This window comes from Empidonax traillii, unplaced genomic scaffold (assembly GCF_003031625.1).
Source record: "Empidonax traillii isolate 1590-97213 ecotype Southwest subspecies unplaced genomic scaffold, ASM303162v1 scaffold117:size1203958, whole genome shotgun sequence".
In the NCBI taxonomy this organism is placed as follows: domain Eukaryota; kingdom Metazoa; phylum Chordata; class Aves; order Passeriformes; family Tyrannidae; genus Empidonax; species Empidonax traillii.
The window spans coordinates 346,253-370,107 of record NW_020955310.1 but is presented as its reverse complement, the minus strand read 5'-3'; the positions used below and the strand labels follow the sequence as shown (position 1 = coordinate 370,107).

The 23,855-nt window shown below is 42.6% G+C and overlaps 1 protein-coding gene across 1 annotated transcript; it reads right to left on the bottom strand.

Moving 5' to 3' along the window:
* Positions 1-11,057: 11,057 nt before the first annotated feature.
* On the bottom strand, positions 11,058-22,696 carry LEO1 (LEO1 homolog, Paf1/RNA polymerase II complex component). Its single transcript, XM_027883063.1, has 12 exons — positions 22,600-22,696; positions 21,146-21,871; positions 20,786-20,890; positions 19,988-20,082; positions 19,197-19,342; positions 17,719-17,803; positions 17,286-17,380; positions 16,866-17,000; positions 16,367-16,502; positions 15,888-16,074; positions 15,514-15,611; positions 11,058-12,830 (listed from the first exon to the last, which is right to left on the bottom strand). The coding sequence occupies exons 1-12, from the start codon at positions 22,655-22,657 to the stop codon at positions 12,726-12,728; spliced, it is 1,971 nt and encodes a 656-aa protein (XP_027738864.1). The 5' UTR covers positions 22,658-22,696; the 3' UTR covers positions 11,058-12,725.
* Positions 22,697-23,855: the final 1,159 nt, after the last annotated feature.

Here is a 23,855-nt window from a genome sequence, read left to right as displayed (position 1 = left end):
AGCCCCACAGCGTCACTGCTTTTCTCAGAACTAATGCCAGGACTCACAGTCCCTGGTGGAAGCTGCATTTATTGCTGAACTTGCTGATGGAGAAGGTAGCATTTTCCATTTTGCTTTAATGCTACATAAGACACTTTGCCATGACAATGAAAAGCCTGGCACTGCCCAAAATAGCATCGCTCCAGAGAGGTAACTCCTTTCTGCCTAGTACAGTGTGTTCTCGTGAGAGAAGAATGTTCATTCAGCTACTAAAATAAAAGATAATTAAAATCCTGGTCACAGTAACATCTTGGAAGTAAATTGCAAATCAGAATAACAGCATACCTTCTGGAGCACGACTTGGATATCTACAGTGGTGCCTCACAACAGAGTTAGTGCCACTGCCCTGAGGATGCTGAGGTAGTCCAGCATGGTCTCCTCTCCTACTAACAATAAACTGACCCTAACTCGAGTGCTCACCAAGTGACAGCCAGGAGGAAAGATCAAGAAGGATTATGATAAACTGAAAATCTAAGCAATATTTGAACAGCCTCAGATCTGCATCCCTGAGCAGCACTGCACAGCTACCATAAGGCTGAAGGGGAAAATCCCCTCAGATTAAGTCAATCACTCAGATTTGGACATTACAGGCAACTTGTCTCAGCAGAAAATGTAAATACACAAAGTAACCTTTGCCAAAAATAGAGTGCCTCCTCTCCTTCCCCTGGTTTCAGGGTGGAGACAGATTCCTCAGACACACACTTGCAAGGTCAGTCACACTCTCTACTGCTTTACAATGTTATCAGATGCTGAGAGACCAAACAGCTCATAAATGAAAGAGCTTAATTCAGGAACAAATTTTCTTCTGTTTAAACAGATTTTTTTTTTTTAACTAATCTCTGATTATTTCAGTACTACCACTTACACTGTGACCCCGCAGGTAGGTCAGTGGCAAGAGGAAAAGTCCAGGCTGTTGAAGCAGAAATAGTTTTGTTCAGTGGGTTTGGTTTGTTTTGTTGCTAAAGAAAACATGGCACTGAGCTGCACCTTGAGTCACGTTTTAGAGCATGAAATACTCCCACAGGCTGCAGATCCCCCTTGCTCTCCCTGCACAGGCCAATGTAGGAAGAGCTGGCCAACTCCCTCTCCACTGAGAGCCAGGAGGCACACGAAGGGTGGTGATTACAGGCGCTGAGGTAACTTAGGAGACATTTGGCTCCCGATTTGTGACTTTTAGATCCTTCCTTCTCCAAATAATTAGTGGAATTCTCAGTGTTCAAGGTTGTATGAGCAGCACAAATTGCCACAGAAATTCTCACTGTGAGTTGTACCTACCATGAGGCCCACATAACCTAGAGATGATCTTTCTCCAAGCAGATAGAAGTCCTGCCTGGTTCTGCAGCAGGGTGGAGTTCATCCCATTCGGGCAGCAGAACTGTCTGGCACCTCCCTCTCACCCCACACCTGGCTGTCCCCTGGGCTGTCAGCAACTTTTGATGGGGCTTCACTAACTGAGGAACAGATTCAGGTCTTAAAATTAATAATATTAAAAGCAAGTAAGATAAAATCAATTTTGTGTTTCCTTTAAATGCAGACCTGCTTGGCACAAAGTCCCACCTTGCAGCTGTGTCACCATGAAGGGAGGTTCACTCAGTTCCAGAACCCAGGACAAGAAGCCAAGGATGGAGCGGGGAACATTGTCACCAAGGTGCCTGTGACGTGAAACTACACCCACAGCAGCCCACTGTCAGAACAGCCCCACAGCCCCACTGAACCCCTGTGCCAGCAGCAGCAGGACTGACCAGGCTGAGGAGCAGCTGAATGAGTCCTAAGAGCCCTTCCAAGCAGAGCAGTGAAGCAGAACCTTCAGACGTCAGTGCATCCTGTACCCCTTCAAGGGAAGCCTCCCCTCCCCTGTTCTTCCCTGTGAAATAGGTGGCCATGGAAAAGAACAGTTTTAGGGGAGGTGATGCTGTAGGTGGTGCCTCCTAAGCCCCACACACAGACAGCATCCTGGAGCACAGGCAGGATCACAGCTTCACATTCTCTGCTCACCACAACTTTCACGGATCTAAAGGACCCACATCTCCTTATGAACTGTTTCAAGCAGGATGCAAGAGTGGGTTCATCTAAAATACGGCAGAAAACAACATTTCCACCAGACACCGTGCAGGAGGCATCTCAACACCAAGGGGAGGGTGCTGGGCTGCTGGAGCAGGGGTTAACTGGCTGCTTTGGCCACTCACCATCCCAACAGGCCCCAGGTTAATTTAAAATACTGCAGAGGTTGCTGGAGAAGCTGTAGTGCTTGAGGGACAAGACAATGCCCAACAGGCAAGGATGGGCATGGGGACTGTGGGATGTCTGTGGAGAACAGCCTGCCTTCCAGCCCCTGGCTTCTGAGGAAACCACATTTGCAATGCAAATTAACTGTGCACAGGCAAGTTATAGTCCAGACAGACTTGCAAGCCTGATCTTCCTTCACTTCTGAAAGGGAAACTGGGATTCTCACCATCAATGTTCATATGGTAAAAGCACTGCCCAGCAAACAACTGCCTAGAGGAGGGATCAGACAACTATTTCAAATGCAATTCAACAAAGGCATCTCTGGGAAAAAATCCAAAGTCTTGGGGGTCCCCCTGCCACTCCCAACCTACCTGTCAAGACTCAAGCCACCGTAAGAAGGTGTTTTGGTGTTGCATGTCCACAGTTGACTCCAGCATTGTGGATGGGAAATGGCTGCTCCACAGTGAGACCCAGGCAAGTCAGGCAGGTGACAGGGACAACCGCAGGTGGAAGATAACAAAGGATCTTTCTCAGGTGCAGTTTTACCAGTACCCTCAGTATTTGACATCTAAACCACTTATGTGTATCCTAGAAGGTTTATACTAGTGTGATTAACCTAGGCATTAACTAACTTACCTGCTCCAGAAAACAAAAAAAAATAACCAAACCCTACAAGCACTGGTACAAGTATAGATGTGTCAGATCAGACAGCAATCAAGCTTTCTGCAGAGAATCCTGAGACACATAAGCTCTTCAAACAAAAAAAAAAAGAGCTTAAACTGGTTTGTTCCTAGCAGAGCCGAGTGCAGCCCTGTGCTGCAACACAGCCAGACACCCACTCCCCAAACAACCAGCAGGCCTGCTGGCTTCAGCAGGTGGTTACCTGCCACTCCCACAGCTCCATCAGCCCCAAAGGTTGTGCAAGCCCAACTTTGGGCACAGACAGTCAGGTTACCTGAGGTCAGCACCCAGATACCATTCAGTTATCCCTTTTACTGGCACAACTGTGGCAGTGTTGAACTGGGGGGCAGAAATGAAGGATAACATCTTTAACACACACAGTTAGGGGCTCTTAGGGGCTCTGTATGGTCTTGCTCCAACTGGGAATTTTTTAAAGAGAGCTTTAAGCCTTTAACAGACCTCACAGGCTCTTACCTCCCCTCTTGTACTGCCTGCAAGGAGCGCAGGAAACCTTTGTACCTGCCCCAAAGGTGAGTGAAGCAGAAAAGCCCCCTCAGTAAGCTTGTGCACCAGAGCACACCAACCTCCAAGTGGTCAAACACATTATGTGATAAGAAACACCAACAACCGCTGAATAATTTATGTGATAAACTATTTCTGGAGCGTTTGATCAGCTCTACCCGGCTACCATTACTTTTGCTGAATCAACAGCCCCCATCGGAGCATATGCTCCAGCAAAAACAAGCAGTGCTGTGACAGGTTAGGAGAGACATTTACTAAATTAAATGCACACCCTGCTCGCTCTGCTGAGCCATAAACGCAGCACACACACAGAAATCCAGGCAGCCAAATGCACGCGCTTCCTGAAGTGGTGTCTGAGCATACACAATCTGTCCCTCCAAGGTTTTCCATTAACATACCCACATGTAGAGCCATAAATCAAAATGAAGGAGAACAGAGCGGGCTGGCAGAAGAGCAACAGAAAGGAAATACATTGCAGGCCATTTTGCAAAAGGTGGTGATTAACTATTGTCAGTTAAAAGGAGCGATTCTGCACCTTGGCGGCCTGGGGAAGTGGAAGGAGGCTGGAAAGAAAAAAGGTATTTAGTTGCTCTTGAAAACAGAAACAAACACAGCAGCAATTTTTAAAGAGATTAAAACCATTGCTAAATACTCACTTCATTTCAGAATTTGCCACAAACCTAATGAGGACACCAGTACTGATTTCTGTAGAGGAGCCAGAGGACCCAAAGCAAAGGAGGGGACTGCAGTAAGGAAGCACAGAAAAGACTCTGGCAAGAGGTTGCTCTGTACAACTGCCCTGCTACCTTTCTAAGGCTGCTCAAAAAGCTGCTGTGGCACAAGGGCTGCCCACATCCACACAGGATGGAATTTCAGTGAGCTATCCCTTCACTTCAGAAAGTAGTGCCTGGGATTTGCTGGGGTAAAATGATCAGGTTTTTACTACAAACATTCCCCAGGGATAACTCACTTCTACAAAATCTGAAATCCTTCTCTGCCACCACCTTTCTCTAAATGGCAGCTGGGGACCACTCTTCATCTCATATAGAGTTGGCAGACTTTCAGAAAAGAAAGAAAAACTGCCATGTATCGCTGCTGTGGGACAGATGATGCCACCAGCACTGGGATTATGAGACTCTTTGCTAGTGGAAGAGCATGCATGGCAGGCTTGCACCCAGCTCCACAGAAGCATCTGTGAGATCACCTTGGCAGATCTGGCAAAAAGAAGTCAGTGCTTGTTTTCCCAAAGGTGCGTGGATTCGGACAAGAGGAATCCCCAGCACACGCTGGGATCTTCAGCTCAAGACACAAATCCCACTCCTATTTGGTGTTAATAACACACAAACTCCCAACTCCCAGAAGAGAATCTCACTGTCTACCCTTGATCACACCGAGGTGCACGAGGGTTCGCAAGAACAGCCCGGCCCAGCAGGTTATTTTGGTGTGGTGAATCAGTTCACCGGGCTGCAGGGAGCCTGCCAGCGCGCATGACGAGGCAGGAGAGCTGCCAGCTGCCCTTCAGCTGCCGGAGCAGCTCCTATCTGCACAAACACACTGGCACAACACCCACTCTCTATCTGGCAACAGCAGATCTTACACCGCTCAACGCTGCTGCTAAATACAGGAATCGTTTCAGAGCACAACAACAAAGTCACACATAACAGGTTTAACCAAGGCTGCGTATTTTCCTGCTATGGAAACCGGTCACAAGAACCAAAAAGCTGCCCAATGACAAGAATCTTGTGTGCTGCTCTCTCCTAATCTGCACTGTTCCCTTCCGAAACCCTAAAACTGATGAACGGCGACATGGACTAGTTACAGCTGGCCCAAAGCAGCAATCTCAGCTTTTCACATCAAAGCTCTGCTAATGCATCACCAAGGTCACAGCAAAGCACAAGGATATTTCACCTCCCACCTCCTATTGACCTCATGCAATGTGCAGCCTCTTCACAAAACAGACTCCCCACATACAGACAGCCAACAGAACTTTAAGTTTAAGGCCTTAGGGCACCTTTTTTTTTTTCCCATAAGCAGGAATAATCCACGAGTCCAAGCAAAATGGGAGGTGACAAAACTTACTTGGTGGTTCACAACTGAATGAGAGAGACACCACCACATTTAGAAAAATGCTCGAAAAACAGCTGTGAAAATTGCAGCTTGTCCTGCTCTACAAAGAGTAGAAAATGTACTGTCTGAAACCAGCAAAAGGTGAGCTGAGACACAGAAAACCTTTGGAAAACTGGACACAGCTAAACAGCACAATCATCACTGTGAACTTTGAGGTTAAAATATGTCAGAAGGGCTTACACTAACTTTACTCTGTTTCTGAGCATGGAGGTCCATGTGCAAATGTATTTTCCAGCGAACTTAAACCCACTGGGGTTTCATGCCAAGAACCCAAGGACTAAAGCCCTCAGTATTATGCACTGCAGAATTTTGGCTTTAGAGACTTCCTACTCTACATCTCAGCAAACATTTTCCTGCTCTCTAAACCTTTGTGTAAACCCTTTATAAGGTTTGTAAGCCGTGCTCCCACCTAACACCAGCCCTACCATGGCCTAAACTCACTGGGTTTCAGAGGGGCTTCACACACAGGCACTCTCACACACTAACAGGACCCTTCCCATAAACCTTCTTGGAGCGGAATAAAACTGCGCCTTGTCTGAAAAACACTTAACAGACCGCAACTTGTGCAACAGCCAAACATTTCATACGTGAAGAAGCGCAGCAGCCCTGCCTTGCGAGAGCAGAAACACAAGGCGAGAGCTCAGCCGTCAGATGGAGCGATAAATAGGTGACTAACAGGGGAGGACACGCACGTGTGGGACCTGCACGGGCCGGCGGGGCACGAGGAGCCTCCTGCCCCAGCACAGGTGATTCTGCTGAGCATGGGGAGTGTACAGCCTGGGCAGTGCAAAGGCACAGCAGACGTGAGTGTGTGTGTGTGTGTGTGTGTGTGTGTGTGTGTGTGGAGATCCATGAAGTATCTCCTGCCGTTGTTGTTGAATACGAATAATTTTTCAGCCTAAATTGCATTAGTATGTATTCTAACTTTTTTCTTTCTTTTTAATGCAAGTTTTCAGTTTATTTTACAGCCTTCTTTGTTACAGTTTTAAAACACATATATTTATATGGTTTAGAAGGGACCATCTGGAACCACCATTTGAAAAACACATCCTTCTGGCAGACAACTTGTGTACTTCTGAGTAATTAGTGTGTGTTTATAGAAATCCAGGGCATGCCTGGGTTTTTTTTATTTGTGAGCCCACTCTTCATTAATTGCTGTATTTCCCGAAGAGCAAGAAACAATATTCTCCCTCTCTCGAACCCAGCTGCAACAACCTCCTGAGTGTGAGGCCAAGATACAGCACACTCTACAAAAGGCTGTGACTCATGTCTTCATTCCCTCCCACACCTTCTGTGCACCTCCTTTGCACAGTCCTGCTCAGCTCTGCTCCAGGGCAGGTGGTTTCCTGCAGACAGGCAGCTGCAGATTCAGACAGCCCCAGCTTCATCCAACAAAGCCCCTCCGCTGCATTAAACACCTGCTAGAGTTCTGCCATTTCCCTCCTTCCAAAAAAAACCCAACATTTTTTTCCCCTCTATTTAATTTCAGACTTCCTTTAATTTGAAAGCTTTTCAGGTTTTTGAAGCACCCATACAACTTGATGCAAGAAACACCTAAAAGCTAGACCCCTTCAAGATCAAAGGCCTTCAAAAAGCCAATTTACCTAAAATGTCTAATAAACTTGGCAATTTGTATACTTTTTAAATTTTACAGTCACAGTCTACTGAGAAAAATGTGTTTGCTCAGAGTTCAGCCCCACAGCATGCAATGCATCAGTCCTCAACCCCTCCCCAAGATCCCCAGCTCAAATGTGACACCTTCTTAACTGTGTCAAGAAGCTTGAGCCCTCGTTTCTAGATCCCTGGCAATAGAGCTGATCTGCCAGCACACCTTGGATGATTGGATGATGTTGTGTAACATCAAAAACCTGTTAGGCCTAGGAAGGTCTGAAGAGATTTAATAAGACATTGTGAAAGGAAGGCAAAAAAAAAAAAGGGGGGGTATAAAGAGTCTCAAAAGGAGTTCACAAAACACACCTCAAAATAATATCTTTCCCTGAAAAAGCCTCCTTCCAGCTCATCTGGGAATTGTTTTTCTATGCAGTCAAGTGTATGTCAGATGCAAACTACTGAGATACCCAGTGCTACATCCAAAACTATGAACTGGCCAAGCACGCAGGTCAGCTCTCAACCTTTTTCAAAATGCAGCATGAGCTCTTCTGCACATCCAACAGAAGCCTGGTCCCAACCTTCCAGCTTTTCTTAGATGGTGTGGATCCCTTGCAAGTAAGTTCAGACACAGAAATCACTTTAAAACACTGCTCTACTCAACTGTGTGACTTATGCAGAGGTGTAAGTATTTCTAGGGAACACACTGCAATCACAATGCAGTGCACATTTATATAATTCCCATGATGTAAATCCAGAACTGCCTTTAATAATTGTCATTGCACATGTAATAAGGACATTTAAATGACATGAAAAAGCTCAGATAATCCTGCTTACTCAGAAACTTTGCTGGCTAACCGAAAGGAAAGTTGTCCTAAGAAAAACCAGGAGCAGAGGTAGTAAACATCTGTGGAAAACAGCAGCCCTGAAGTCCAGTAAAGTGCCAAATTACAGAGTGACTCCAGTCTTCAAACTGGCAGTGCAGCATTCAAAGATTCTTTTTCCCCCATGTCTAGTAATGTCATGCTATGGCAGGACTAAAAACAGACAACAAGATGCATGGGGCTTCCTGCTACGTGGCAGCAGCTACTCCAGGTTTAGTGTTTGAAAAAGTCTGAGAGCCAGAATAATCCTATTTAGTTCTGAGAGATCAAACAGGATTTGTAAAAGGGTAACATATCCACAGATTAGTGAAATGTTCTCAGTTTAAACATGGTCACTTTGCAATCATGTTCAGAAAGTATTTTCATCTGTAGATGTAAGGAAAGGTTTTGATCATATCCAGAGACATGAGAATTACATGGAAAATACACATTCACATATATGGATACATATGCAAAGAACCAAGAGTGGTATCCATAAAACACCAATCCCTCCTCATCTACCCCTCATATGAGTTTTGACTCACTCACTCATACAGGAAGGTTCTCCCACAGCCATATGTACTATCAACAAAGGGAACACACTAACAGAGCACAGCACCTCTTTCTCAGCACAGAACAGCCCCTCAAAATTCTCTAGTAATCAACTTTTCTAAAAAAGGTTTTCTTCAGGAGAAAAACCATAAGGATACTATCAAATTATCAATTGTTTAGACAGACAAAGCCCATGCTGATATTATCTGCAATTAATTCATAATGAACTGAAGATAATGCCCTGATGCACCACCTCACAGCCAGCACAGCCATAGAGGGGAGCCCTCACTGCAGGCTGGGAGGAGGACAGCGGGTGGGAAGGGCTGATCCCTCCAGTGACCAGTGACGGGACACGAAGAAATGGAGTGAAACTGTGTCAGGGGAAGCTCAGGCTGGTTCTTCACCCAGAGAGTGGTTGACCACTGGAACAGGCTCCTCCTCCACTGTACCAAGCCTGACAGAGTTCAAGAAGCACTTGGACAATGCTCTTAGTCCTAGGGTTTGGTTTTAACTAGTCCTGAGGGGAGCAGCAAGTTGGACTCCACAATCCTTATGGCTCCTTTCCAGCTCAAGATATCCTATGATTCTAAAAGCCAAACCATACCTGCAACGACCTGTTCTGCAGAGCTTCCCAGAGCTCATTGTTGACAAGGTCCTTAATAAGAGCTTAGCTACGAAACTTCCAAGTCTTTGCTCTTAATTCTTTGTGCTCTGCCACTACTATGAAAATACCAGCATCACTCATTCAGCTCACAGCAGAAAAGCCTTCACCCAAGGCAATTGTGAACCAACTGCTTCCAAGAGAAAATGTAGCCCCCTTAGATCATGGGAAAACACAGCTCAGTGGACTGAGTGACTGTTTGCAGCATCAAACCACTGACATGACCTGAAGGGCAGAAAGGAACCCTTCTGAAGGAGCTTTCTACCACATTCTATTTCAAAAGCAAAAACGAGCCACTTGCCAGTGAGATCCTGGGAAAACATTACCTAACTGGTTACAGCAGACACAAACCTAATTATCAACCAGACAAGCACCATAAATAACCTAAATAGATGCACAGATGTTACTTCTGTGATAAGAACAGGGGCAGTTAGAGCTGCAGAAAACTCTGGAGCTCACTCAGCCACTATGGGACAGCTCCTGTTCTTTGAATATTCATTCCCCTGCCCCATTATTTTTTCATCCCACTGGAATTAAGGATATTTAAAATCAAACATGGATATTTTAATATCCACCAAATACTTTTATTTACAGGAACATCCTATCCAGCATGCCTATAGAGTAAGGGCAGCCAGATAAGTCAGCTGGCTGGCAAGATAAAAGTCAATATATTCCCTTTGTATTCCCACTATCCATGACTAGACACAACTGCAAGACAAGAAAGTGCTCTTGCATTTAGCTGGAGATATAATCCCATAATGGAATACTTCGAGTCAGTGGATAGTAATGCCTTAAGGGTGCTCAGCTGGGCCTCTTCCCTGACCTGAAGGTTACAGAAGCTCATGGAACATCCCGGTGCCAGAGATGGCTCCCTCTGACAGGCTGATATGTCAGCGAATCTGATCCTCCTCATACCTGAAACAAGTATTTTGGTTTTCTAGCAATGCCCAGTCGGGCAGTGAGAGGTCAGGGCTGAGCTGGTGCTGTCACTGTACAACAAACCTCCTGAACCTTTTACCAGGACTCACCAGGCACCAGGACAGACTTTATACACCCTCATTAGATGAACAGGCAGATTTGTTTATACTTGGAGGCTGGGAAAAGGGACAGCAAAAACTGTCCTTGAGTGAAATAAAACATTATATACATTAGACCCACAACTAAAAAAATACTGTGGATAAGGCTAAGTTCATTTAAGTGACTTTAATTACAAGATGATTGTTAAACTCATTTAAGCTGAAAAAACACTTTCTAAAAGTCCAAATTTAAATAAGACTTTAAAAGAGCAATTTACAAAGGACGACAGTGTAAAAAAATTACTTCTTTTCATCTTTGTAATCCACAAAAAGCCTCATTTTTGGAACCTAAAGTGGACCACTTACTTAGTAAAGGCTTAGTCAGCATCAAACTTATGAAAGTGATTGAAACATTTTCACTCTTAGGAGTGTAGTAAAAATAAAAATAGCCAACATCTTCATTAAACTGACATAAAAGCAAACACATTACCAGTGAAATGGTGCTGTTTCCATATGCCAAATTTGTTGTTTAAGAGGTATCTGGGAAGCTTTTAAGTTAAAAGTACAGCATGTTACACCCATATAGAATGAGTCCCTTCCTAAACAGCTGGCCTCTTCCTGAGAAGGTTACAAATGGAGAGCAGGTAACCTCATGTAGGAGGAACCAGTCTCCCAGCAGAGGTCTGAACTAAGAGGATTACAGGGTCAAAACTCTAGCAGATGGGGAAAGGTTTTATCTGCACATTAAAGAGGCACAGAAACTCTTAGATAACAATTTAATTATAGAAAAAATGAACAGTTTCTGAGGCACTCAGACTTGCAAGTTGAAATTTCTCACTTTGTTTTCTTACTTGCAAATGTCTAAACTGCAGTCACCTGCTCAGCAGAACACATTAACACATGCAGAGCTCTGTCCTACTGCAGCCAGAACGCTTCCCATACCTTCCAGGCAGGAGAAATGGAGGTAGAGTATTGTGACAAACAAGTATCCTAATTAAAGATGACAAAAGCAAGATGTCCAGGTTGAAAGCTCTAACTCAAAGAACCAGGGAGTATCACGAGCAAAGAGCTTGCTATGAGGCACTTTCAGACTTCTACTGTTGTATAAAAGAGCAGAATTCAGCTGGGCAGAAGAGAGATGGGGAACAGTCCTTCAATAACTACCAGCTACTTTATTTCAGCTTATGTAACACATATCCACATAATCAACTTTGCACAGCATCAGTCAGTGATTTCGTTTAAAGAGGTGTTCAGCTACTTCCATTTTCTCTTCAAGTCACATCCAGGCTCTGCAGGACTGTGTGAAAAGTCAGTCAAAAAAGCAACATAGAGGATGTATGAATGCTCCTTCACCAACCACAGAAAATACATAGGGGATATTTCATCCTGGAAAGAGACTGTGGAAAAGTACAGGTGTTTCTTCCAGCCTTTCCCCACTTCACAATTGGTATTTCATCATCAAAGAAGGTGTTTAGAAACAGTGTAAAAGCAGCAATGGACATTCTCCTCCTGTGACTTCCCAGCTTAAAAAACCCATTTATAAAACCAACCAGCAACAGTAGGAAATAGCACCATAATAAGAATTATATGAGATTCTGAGACACTATTATTAGGTTGTATTTTTGCATTGTGGTTCATTTCCCCTTTTAAAGGATACTTTCATCTCTGCTGGCAGAAATTTCTGAGTTTTGTTGGAAGGAGTGCTTTTACTCTGACATTTACATCACTAGCATGTGCCAATTATTATTATTTTTGTTATTATTATTATTACTAATGCTCAGGCAAGATGCAGATTTTCATTCTGGGTTTCAATGCATGAAAAATAAATGTCTTCTGTGATCAGTTAAATATTCTAATTGCATGAACTTTACAGTTTACTCAAACATGGCAAGAAATATTTTTAGTCAGCAAAATATACCAGCATAATAATATCTGTCCACTGTAAACAGGAAGTAAAGAATATCTAGGGAAAAATAAGACTTGTTCTGTACCACTGTATGTTCTTCCAACCCTTCCACACAGACAGCAAGCTAAATCACCATACCCTTGTCAGACAAATTTATCATTTAAGCACTTTACAGAGATTAGCATGGCTTCTCCCAATGAACTCAGTAAAGTTACTGACCCACTCACTTGAATAACCAGTTACTACAGTTTCCAAAACTTAAATGTGCTGTGCAAGATAAAAACCAGCACTGTGATGATCCCTGGTGCAACATGTGCTTCAATAAGAGAAAAATCTTATAAAGTAAAAGGAAATCAAAAAACTTCATTTACACCAGAAATGCAGACTTTGGAATTTTCCTTTATCAAAATAACCCCATTATGGTTACTTACAACTTTGCCCTAAGAGAACTGTACAATATATATATAAATATATGTATAAAAAACAACAACAACAAAAAAATCAATTGCTGTTCTTCCTTGATATTAATCGTCATCTTCTTCCTCTTCATCACTGATCACGTATTTCTTATGCTTCTTACTTGCTTTATCATCATCATCTGCTTTTCTCTTTCCAGAAGGTTCACCCTCCTAAAGGCAAAAAAGGACAAAAATAAACCACCCTACTTGAAGCTAAAATAAAAAACCAAATCCAGAAGAGCAACAAAAGGACCTCAAAGCCACTCTTGTAAGAAAAGCAAAATTACTGGTTCTAGTTTTTGCAGTTTGGTAACTGAAATACTCAAGTTCAGCCACCACTGTACCCGTGTCAAACACCCCAGCCCTGCAGCTCCCTTCACCTCAGTGGACCTGCAACCCCGCCTGCCTCACACTGAGCTATGGTACAGGCAGTCTCTGTCATAATCTGTATTTATGATGGGCAATATCATTCTCAGCAAGTCTCATAAGCATGGGTAACTTGGGGTAACTCCTCAAATTTGCAGTTAATTTTCCAAGAAACACACACATTCCCTTAGGCAGCCGTTGTAGCTTTGCTAAGTTTTCAGACTATTTATACTTACATGCCCTAAATCAGAGCTACTGAAGCAAAGAAGAAATCCAGTAAGTGGGCAGGCATTTTGTTCATTACGAAACCAAAACCACTCTCTGGCACAAAGAAAAAAAATTCTGAGAAACCACCTGCACTCAGGATCAACACCAGTTTATAGTCCAAGAAATGTAACAGTTTATGAGGCGTCAAAGGGCTGGTCACAGGAACTCAAATCACTGAGTTAATTACCTGTTTGCAAGAAATAATATAATGACTTTTATAGACTGGATGTTCCATTTTTAGTCCCTGAATACAGAGTTAACAGGTTAATTTTTTACTCCACGTACATTTACACCAGTTCAGTTTGAATCATCTTTCCAAGCAACGTTTTAAATCACTAGTTGTTCATGAGAAACTCATCAATTGTGACATGAAGAACAAGTGGTAACTCAATTACTGCTTAAAAAGATGAGTATCTTTAAAAATACTCTCATGTCTAAGTAATCTCATCCCTTTTTCCATTTGTTGGTTTCGAAAGTGGAGGGTGGTTTTGGTTTGGTTTTTTTTAAAGCAACTTGCTTGGATTTTAAGAAGGAGCAAAGATTGAGTTTCAGAATTTTAATTAGAGTTTCAGAAAACTCTAATGAGTGATTATTTATTCATAAGCATTTTATTTTGTATTAATGCATGAAGTTAGTACCGTGAGAATCTCAGTTAGGAAGGAATTTTAGGCATGGAAGCCAGAAATTAGTAGGGGTGGGAATCTCAGTGACAGCTTCTTCCTCGAAACAAGCATTCTCTTGTAATCTAGCTGGGCTATTGTTCAATGAGTCATCTTCCTGTTCAGCAGAATACCCCCATTAACAGTGAAACTACTTGCTGTGTGGTGATAAAGTGTATTAATCACAGATTGACATTTACAGTAATAGCAACAAATTGTTATCAGGACAAAGATTTGTGCTGTGTTGTTGACTGACAGCACATAAAAGCATGTTTGTGTACAAGGACCTCAGTGTTTCACGTATGTGGATATGTATTACAAATATCACAGTTCGTCTGTGGCTCTGAAATAAGTACTTACACACGGCTGGGTTTTCTGTAACACTGTAGCACCCCTCCATGGCCTGACAGGAATATTACCTTCAAGTCACAGCATTTTAAAATGGAGGCTATCGTTCCTTGAGCAGCACAGAAATGCTGTTGACAAGACCTTTTCTTCGGAGAGAATGGAATTGCGAAGTCCTGACAGTGCTGTATCATGAACTAACACCTGGCAGTGTCTTACAATAAACACTTCAATTTCTACAAACACTCACAGAGCTCACAAAATTACAGTTTTGTCTACGTGACTCACTACTGTGGTCTCCAGGACTGTGGTCATACTTTCTGAAATATTAAAATCTCCTAATGTATAATAAAAAGCTAGAATCTATGTCTTTAGAAGAAAAATTTAATTTTTACTCTATTTTAGCTTCACATTACAACGCCTGTTAGTGCAAACACTCAGCTGACAGTGTAAGAGAAGTGTCCCAGCAGCAAGAATATGCATTCAGAATGCAGCAGCCACCCAGACGCTGGGAAGTGAGGGATTCCTCCTGGGGAGTTCACAGGAAGCACAATATGGAAAATGAGAGCAAGCTTCCTCCTTGTGTAACACTGCAGTGCTGCACCAGCAATGACACTACTTGAACTAAAAAAGACTCATCTGATAATACCCAGCAGTGACAAATTACAAACTAATAAACTACAACTTTATATGAGGAAACAGCACTACTGCTGTAGCTACACTTACCTTGATCATAACCTCATGTTTTGAATGATACTCGGGTGGTGGATAATGTCTTTTTAGCAATAGACATTAACTCTTTTTAACTCTTCTATTTAAAAAGAGCAGATATACTATGTAAAATGCTTCCACTACTTCCATAATAAACAGGAGAGGACCATGTAGCTTGGACAACACTGCACTAGGATTCTAATATTTAATCTTCTTACTCGTTGCATAATTTTGGTAAAGTCATTTTACATAACTCTGCATAAATTTCTCCATCTTTAAATCAGCAATAACAATAGTGACCTCCTTTGGGAATCACTCATGTCTACGAAACAATGCAGTTTCTTATAAACTGATGATTAATTACTATGGAAAACATGCCAAGTCAAATAATACATTTATCATGGCATTAATGAAAACTACGAAAGCCTCAGCTTTAAAAACCAGATTTAGTGCTGAAATTTTCCTCATCAAGAATGAGCAGCTTAAAAACAAAGTCCTTTTCTTACCTCATCACTATTAAGTTTCTTTGCCTTGAGTAGTCTTTGGGTTTTATCTTCATCTGAGCCTTCATCACTGTCAGAAGAGTAGATTCTAGCACGTTCCTCTGCAGAGAAAAATAAAAAGACAAATATTTATCTTTCTCTGAAACTGGTAAGGAAGAGAGAATATTAAAAATAACTGTCTTACATTTAGTCCTACAAAATGCTGAAATCCCACTGAATCTAAGTCCAGAGTAAACAAAACAAGCTTATCACAAACTGAATTAATGTCTCCTTCGTGTATCAACTGGCAAAATACTGTCTTATCAGGACTATCCTGTGAAATAAATCTATCTGAACCACCCAGACCTTAATTACATGCTGTAAAGGTTTATGATTACCTCTGATGCCACCTTTGTATCTGTTTTTGATAGCTGCCAGGCTGATTGCATCATCTCCCTCATCCTCCTCATCGTAGCGATCAGGTTCCAGGTAACTGGCACTCAGACCACGCTGGTGCTGCTTCTCCCGCATCCGCCGCTGCTGGGACTCTCTGCGAATGGAGGCTCTTAACCTCTCCTCTTCTTTCTGTCCGAAGAAAGAAGCAATATGACTGAGGGATAAAAAACCCCAAACAAACCATCTCAAGTGCCCTTTCTACTGCAGCTTTTAAAATAATTTCACAGCAGTGTAAAGACTAAATATTTTCAGTTTTGTCACCTGTAAGGTTAAGCAAACCACACCTGTGGCTTTCAACTCTTGCCTAAAACTCCAAAACATACTCTGTTTTTCATAAATCACAGAACGTTCAAAAATGTTCAGCTATATTACAGTTGTGATTTTTCAGATTAAATCAGAAGAGAGTTCCACGCCACAATACCTTAATCATTTCTGTGCGCTGAGACTCTGGATCACGACCTGCCATTGGCAAAATACGGATTTTCTGGGTCTTTGAACATCTGTCTGCCAGAGACAGAGTCATCTTCCTGTGAGTGGCACTGTCTGTAGAGTGTGGCCTGGTAAAAAATTGATATGGGTTAAATACCTCTTTAAGGAAAGTATCCATTTTCAAAGGACAACGGTAGGACCAGCACAGTTAAGATTTCAAAGATTCATCTGCACAAAACTAAAAGCATCGTCCATTGTTAAAACACATGTATAAAAAAAATTACATGTAGCCTACATATTACAGTTGGGTGGCACATTAACCTTTCCAGCTTGGACACCTAATTTAGGACAAATCTTTGGAAAATAGCACATTCCTATTAAACAGTTAAGGTCTGAAGGTTTACAAACTAGTATCTCTGAACTCTATATACTAGTTACAACATTTAATTGCAAAAATAGTATCAACATTTGATATAGAATAGCATCTTTACCTGAAGGTTAACTTTGTCTTGAAAACAGCCTGTCCTTGTAGACCTGTCCCTTGTCTGATGAACAAATGGTTGTGATCTCCCTGCAGCGGCGCCTTGTACACGTCAAAGACCTCATTGCCCAAGTGGAGAGACATGCTTAAAGGAGATTCACAGATGAATTATTTGATAAAGCCACTACAGTCTATTTTTTCGTCTCATTTCTAAATGAAGAAAGCCTTCATGTTTCCTTTTTATACACAGGCAATAATTATATTTCAATCCAAACTAAGCAGAGTATAAACTTTTCAAAGCACTGAGACTAAAATAATTTGTCCTGTGCAGAACTGACGTCAAAGTTTTTTGACCTTCCAATTTTGCATGTCGTGGCACGTCACTGTAAGGACAAATGCATTCCTTCAATAGCAAAAAGTCCATACTAACCTTCCATCTGACCATTTGACTATCCGTGCATTACTTTCTCTGATCTCATTCCCTTCCTCATCTCGTCGCATCCGCCATCGTATTGTGTTTTCTACCTGTGGGGAAAGGACCCAAAACATGTTTTCTAACTCATAGTAAGGAATACTGTGGTAAAATGTACTCTATATAGGTCAAGAGTTGCAGTTAGAAAGGCTTGGCAATTTGTTGCATGATGCAAAGAAATGAAGGTGAAAAGTATTGCTTTTATATGTGGAAGGCAGCTGTCGAGCTTTTTAAAAATGAATTACTAAAATGAATCAACTTTCCTCAGTGCTGAACTGGCCCACACTTAATCTGAATCACAAATTCAAAACCATTCCAAGATATCTGAAAGAGACTTTGAAGAAATTTGGCTAAAAAAGTGTAAAAGAGAAAAGGAAATTTAAAATCATACCTTGAGTTTTAGCCTAGTTCTACCCTCTTCATCAAGCATTTCCTCATCTTCAAATTCATCTTCGTAATACTGGGGATCAAAGGGTCTGCAATAAATTTTATAATACATTCTTTATTCTCCTAAAAGATTAATCCAGATTATTCTAGAGTTGTGCAAAATAACAGGTGCTTGAAAATTTAAATTTTAAATTATAACCTGCCCGTAACAGCAGTGAGACAGCCCTTCCTGCAGCAAGGGATCACTGCAGTGATTCCCCACCTCAGGGGCCCAATCCAAGTGTACTCCATACCAATGATTACAGCCACGGTAACATTCACACCCTCCAAATGGTTCTAGCTAAAAAAAACCCAAGTCTGCCTCAGAAAACACTATTTCTTTAGTATCAGGATGATGGGGTGAGGGTTAAGTCTGGAACAAAATATGTACAACATTGTACAGAGAGAATAAAATGAAAAAAAATAAAATCATCATATAAAATGAGATGAATTGGGAATTTTCTAAGAGAACAATCTTTGTTTTTTTTTTTTAATTTCAATCTCAAAACCAGACAAGGAGAAAGGAAAATGAGATTGTTTTTCCTCTCTGACGACTGGGATGGGAGTGGGTGGAAGAACAATTTCCCTAACCTCCTCCCTAATAATTTCCAGGCTGCTGCAAGGGAAAGAAGTGATAGACTCTGCTACTGTGCAATTCTATTTTCAGTCCTGTCTGACCCCCAGTAATCACCAGGACTTCTCTCACTGATTACAGCCACTAAAGGGATCTTTAACAATTCTCCCCTGAAGCAGCCTAGAGCCCGAGGTCAGAAAGGATGGTTTCACTGAGCTATGACAGAAACAAGGCTGTGCTGCCACCTAACAGGGCACCTACTGAACTTTCAATAAAGTTCCTTAACAAAACACTCAAAGAGACAGATTTAACAGTAATTTGCTACAAGTGCTGAACAAGGCCTTCAGGGCCAAGCCTAGCACAACAAATTCCAGTTATTTTGTCTCACATATGAATTCCAGTAAATGTCTTCAGTTTGGGTTAGGTAAACACAAAAAGGAGTAACCAGCCTCTTCACAGTAAAGCAGTACATTTAGCACACACAGATAAAAAAGGCCTTATTCTAAAATTCATACTGTTGTTTTTAACCATTCATAAGTGCATAAAGATCCTGTGCATTTGCTTTTCACATCTCTGAGAGCCTGAACCTATGTTTAAAATGGAACTGATAGCATGTGATTTCAATTAAATCACATTTTTTATTTTTACAGACAAGAAGTTATTCAGTCAACCTGAAACACAAACTCAAAATTACTCAGCACCTGATTAGATGACAACAGATATTACAACTGATTAATCACAGCCATAAATTTTCATCTTAATGTCAGCTGCTTTAAACAGGGTAAACACATTTAGTTGTATTACTAAACAGAAGCAATATAGGGAAACACTGAAAAACTTTATCAATTGTGTATTTAATGTGCAATTACCTGGGCTCCACACTGAGGAAGTTGGGCAGCTTCACGAAATATAAATCATTTCCCAAGTCTGTGTTCACTTTTGGTATTTCTACCTCTATTCTGGTCTCTGGAATAGGCTCTTCTTCCTGCTGTTCTTGACTCAGTCCATTCTCATCCTAATGAAAAAATGGAGAATAGGAGCACACATGAAAAGAAGTCTATCTGGCTACTGCTGCTTTAATAAGCACATTTTCCTTAAAGAAATGTCATCCATATGCACAGAGAGAGATGGGGTAAAAAAGAACTCACACATTTTCATTGAAAGCAATTCAATTCATCATTTTCATGGGCCACTTAAAGTGACTTCAAGTACCAGTGCAAACTCCAGAGATGACAGGAAAGAACAGCAAAGCATAACACAGAAGCTGACCTACAGTTTTCAGTTAAGCACTGGAGACTAAATGGGCGACAACTCCCGTATTAAAAAGGATATTTTTCTGTATTATCAACAAGAAATTTTATCATCAAAATGAAAATATTTTTCAAATAACTGTAATGAGGTACTAAAGACAGCTACGGCTTTGCATTTTACTGATGTCAATCAAAACTACCCATAAAGCAAAGCAGGGATGAGGGAAGGCAGACAAATTAATCCATCTGGTAGTTATGTATAAAACTTTAATAATTCTTTCCACTGGGGCAAAATTATCTGTAATGCTTACTTAATGTAATTTTCACTCAAATATTATCAAATTCAACGGGTGTTCTCCATTTCAGAGAGGAATGGTGTGTTCATTATCTCAAAAGTCAAGTCTACTCACAATAGGCTGTCCTGGGGTTGGTGGTTTGTCTTCTCCATCGCTCCCTGAGGAAATGTCATCTGCACCTCCAAACAGATCCATGACATCTGCATGCTCTTGAGCAGAAAAATTGCTATTTTAAAACACACATATATGTGCACACACAGCCCTAATGCAAGAACACTCACAGAAAAAAAAAAGGTTACCAAATCCCTCACTCTTACTAACACTTAAAATCACCTACAAAGGTTAAAAATTTCAAATGTTTATGGAGCCCACATTATTCCCTTACCCAGAAAAACAGTTTCCCCATGTATTTTTAAGCTAAGGATTCAAGGTATGTTTTCCTGGGAAGGCTCTATCAAATAAGGGAATCTAGCTGAAAAGCTGCAACAGAAGAGTGTAACATAATCCTTATTCAAGTAACATGAATATAAGTAACAGCAACTCCATTACACATTTTGGAGGTTTTAATTCTTACAAAATCAACACTTCTTTCTCAGCCAGCTAACCCATCACAAAAACCAGAACAGCTTCCCTGGGCTGCTCTGATTAAAGGAACCATTTCTTAACATGTGAAAGAACATTCACAAAAGAAAAGTTCATGGAGGAAGCTGAAAAGCTGACAGAACTAACCAGAGTGAATCAGAAGTACAGCGGGTACCTCCCCACAAAGAATTCTTGCTGTTTCATTATTTCCATGGCACCACAGTGCATGCATACAGCAAGTGCTACCAATTCTATCCTGGAGCAGATGAATGGCACCTCAAGGCGATGATTAAAGGAATCAAACCCCCACAAAACAATACCACAGTTTACCTTTCTGCCCTTCTGTATCACTCTCCGCTTCTGAATCTGATGCAATCGGTTTCTTTCGCTTCATTCGCAGAACTTCATCTTCGCTGTCGCTGCCCCTTGCAGACTCTACCAAGGAGCATAATTATTCTCAGCAAATTAAAAACTTTGCTCCACAAACTTTAAAATGCCTTTGTACTAATAAGCTGATTCAGATGAAAAGGAATTTAAAATTGCTGCATAAAAAAAGCATTACAAAGATGACTATAGTTGAAAGCTACACAATTACTGCCTTTACACTGAAGTTTGAATCTTTTCAGGCCAATGCAAACAAAACAAGAGACCAAACCAGCAGCAAATCATTACTTCTGTACACAGTCCTACCGGATTTGTGCTCTTGCTCCTCCTCATCAGAGTGCTGGGCCCTCTCCTCGTCATCAGAGTTCTGCATCTTCTCCTCATCAGAACGCTGGGCCCTTTCATCATCATCCGAGTTCTGCATCTTCTCCTCGTCCGAGGCCTGTGGCCTCTCCTCATCATCGGAGTTCTGCATTTTCTCCTCATCCGAGTTCTGGAGTCTTTCCTCGTCATCAGACACCTGTGGTCTTTCATCCTCATCCGAGTTCTGTGCCTTCTCCTCATCGTCAGAGTTCTGCTGTCTCTCCTCATCATCAGAGTTCTGCTGCCTCTCCTCATCGTCCGACTGATCGCTTTTGTCCTCCTTGCCCCACTTCTCGTCCTCTGAATGTGCTTTTTCAGAACCATCTCCCTCTGAGTGGTGACTGCCTTCATCTGAGCCATGATCACGCTCATCCTCGTCGTCGTCATGGGCAGCTTCTGAGGCGCTGTGCTGGTCCCCATCCGACTGGTCGTTGTCCTCATGCTCAGAGTGCCCCGAGGCCTCGGAGCGATTGTAGGACCTCTCAGAGTGGTTGTCGCTCCCCGAGTGGTGGGATGCTCCTTCATCCTCACTGTCATCTCCAAATAGCTCCTTATTACTGGGTTTTACTGCCTCCCTGTCATCATCCTGGTCGCTGTCACTTCCAGAGGCATTGCTACCAGAACCAGCGTTTTCCTGGTCAGAATCTGAATCAGATCCAGAATCGGAATCTGCAAAACAAACATCACCCTTTCAAAAGTCAGGATGTCCCTACAAGGATGTACACAAGATGGGTATTCCTTTAACACTAAAAAGACCTCCCATAACCAACCCAAACAGAATCCGCAGAGAACTATAAGAAGGACTGACAGAAGTTACCAAGTAAAATAAAATGTCTGCTAATAAAGGCACAGCCGAAGAAAGACACAATGAAAAATGATGCCACATGACATTTCAAGCCACGAGCTATGTGTTAAGACGCTGAAACTGTAGAAGGAATAAGGAATTACACAAAAGTAAATAATATTATTAAAATGACGAAGGCTTAAACAACTAACTACATATACGTGGCTTATGATAGTCTGCAAATTCAAAACAGTCACCATGTGTTTAATTTAAGTCATGTACCCGGGCACGTTTGTGCCACTGGAGCTCCTCGTCAATGCTGAGGCTGGTAAACGCCGTTTCGAGCAGGAAAATAAAAGAACATCCGCCTCGAAAAGCGATTTACAAGAACGGAGACAAGTTCTCTGACTACACGCTAAGGACTGAAGCGTGTTCCCGCGTTCCCTCCCCTACAGGCACCGACCCCTCGGCTCGCGGCTCCGCGCCGGCCTCGCTCCTGCCGCGGGCCCCTCCCTGCCTCCCGCCCAGGCCCGGGTGACGAGCGAGGGGCGATGCGGGGCGGGCGGGCGGCCGTGCGGGACGGAGGGGCGACCGGGAGGGGACAGACCCGCACCTTTGTGCTCGGGCTCCGAGTCCGCGTCGCTCCCGAACAGGTCCGCCATGTCGGCCATGGCGGCGGCGGCGCGGCCCCGCCGGCGCGCGCGGGTACGTCACGGCGAGCGCCGAGAGCGCGGCCCCGCCCCGCGGCTGAGGCGCCGCCCCTTAAAGGGGCCGCGTCCCCGCGGGCTGAGGCGCCCGAGGGAGGGGAGGACGCGCCGCGCCGCGAGTCAAGGAAAGGGATCGTGTTCGGCCGCCGCCACCTCCGCCCTGACACCTCCCCCCTGGGGCAGAAACGCCGCTGCACAGAGCGGCCTCTCGCCCCTTGTACGGAGCGAACGGGTGTCACGATATGGTGTCACGATACTGCCCGGGGTCACTCCACTCACCTTCCTTCTGGAGAAGGAAAGGTACTGCTTTGACACAACATAAACGCACGGGTCAGTTTTTAAGCAAGTCACACTGTACTATTTAAAAAAGTAAACAAACAAACCCCCAAAACCGCAACAAGAATACAGTACTTTAATCATCCAAAACTTTTACTGGTTTACAGTCTGACAGCATACAGTGCTGAGAGGCTAAAACACTCAATGCATGTTTCCCCAATGGAAATTTAAATTGAACACTTGCTTGTTTGTAGCTTACAAACACAGGATTACTCAAGCTGTAGAGAGAATGATGCTATTTCTTTAAAATACAACAGTAAATAGATAATTGCTTTGAAATATAGGCGCTGTTTCCATGCTTAGCTGGGAACCAACAGAATCAATAGATCCAATCATTTGACCTGTCCATTAAGGCTAAAAACAATCCATATGAAAAAAATATCATCTCTTAGAAAAAAGACCTTGTGTTTCTGGTGAGAGTGGTTATCAGAGTAACACCACTCTTTCACTCAGAATCAACGGAGTCATCCACAGGATCTCACCACCCCTGACAGCACTTACATCAGTGTCCACTTGGTTTGCTGAGACCCTGTAGGATTCCTGGCTACAGACTGAATTCCTTCATTTATTTCAAACAGGATACACACATCGTAGGCACAATTGTTGTTAATCGTTCCATGCACCATGCCAAAGGTCTTGCAACATTTTGGACAGCCAAACCCTTCTGGTTGACTGCAACAACAAAACAGTTTTCTATACCCAGTCTGTCAGATTCCTGTCCTGAAAGTGCTGACAAAGTCAAATTCTTACCTATTTTGTCTACAGAGCTAAACCAAGTATTAAGGTCCACTACTATCATTGGTGACAGGACACCTGAGAGCTGCAG

Coding starts and splice junctions, on each gene's coding strand:
- LEO1 (XM_027883063.1), bottom strand. CDS start 22,657: ATGGCCGACATGGCGGACCTGTTCGGGAGCGACGCGGACTCGGAGCCC. Junction 17,001..17,285: donor GTCAAATGGTCAGATGGAAG/GTTAGTATGGAC, acceptor ATCTCCTTTAAG/CATGTCTCTCCACTTGGGCA. Junction 15,612..15,887: donor ATACAAAGGTGGCATCAGAG/GTAATCATAAAC, acceptor TTTTCTCTGCAG/AGGAACGTGCTAGAATCTAC.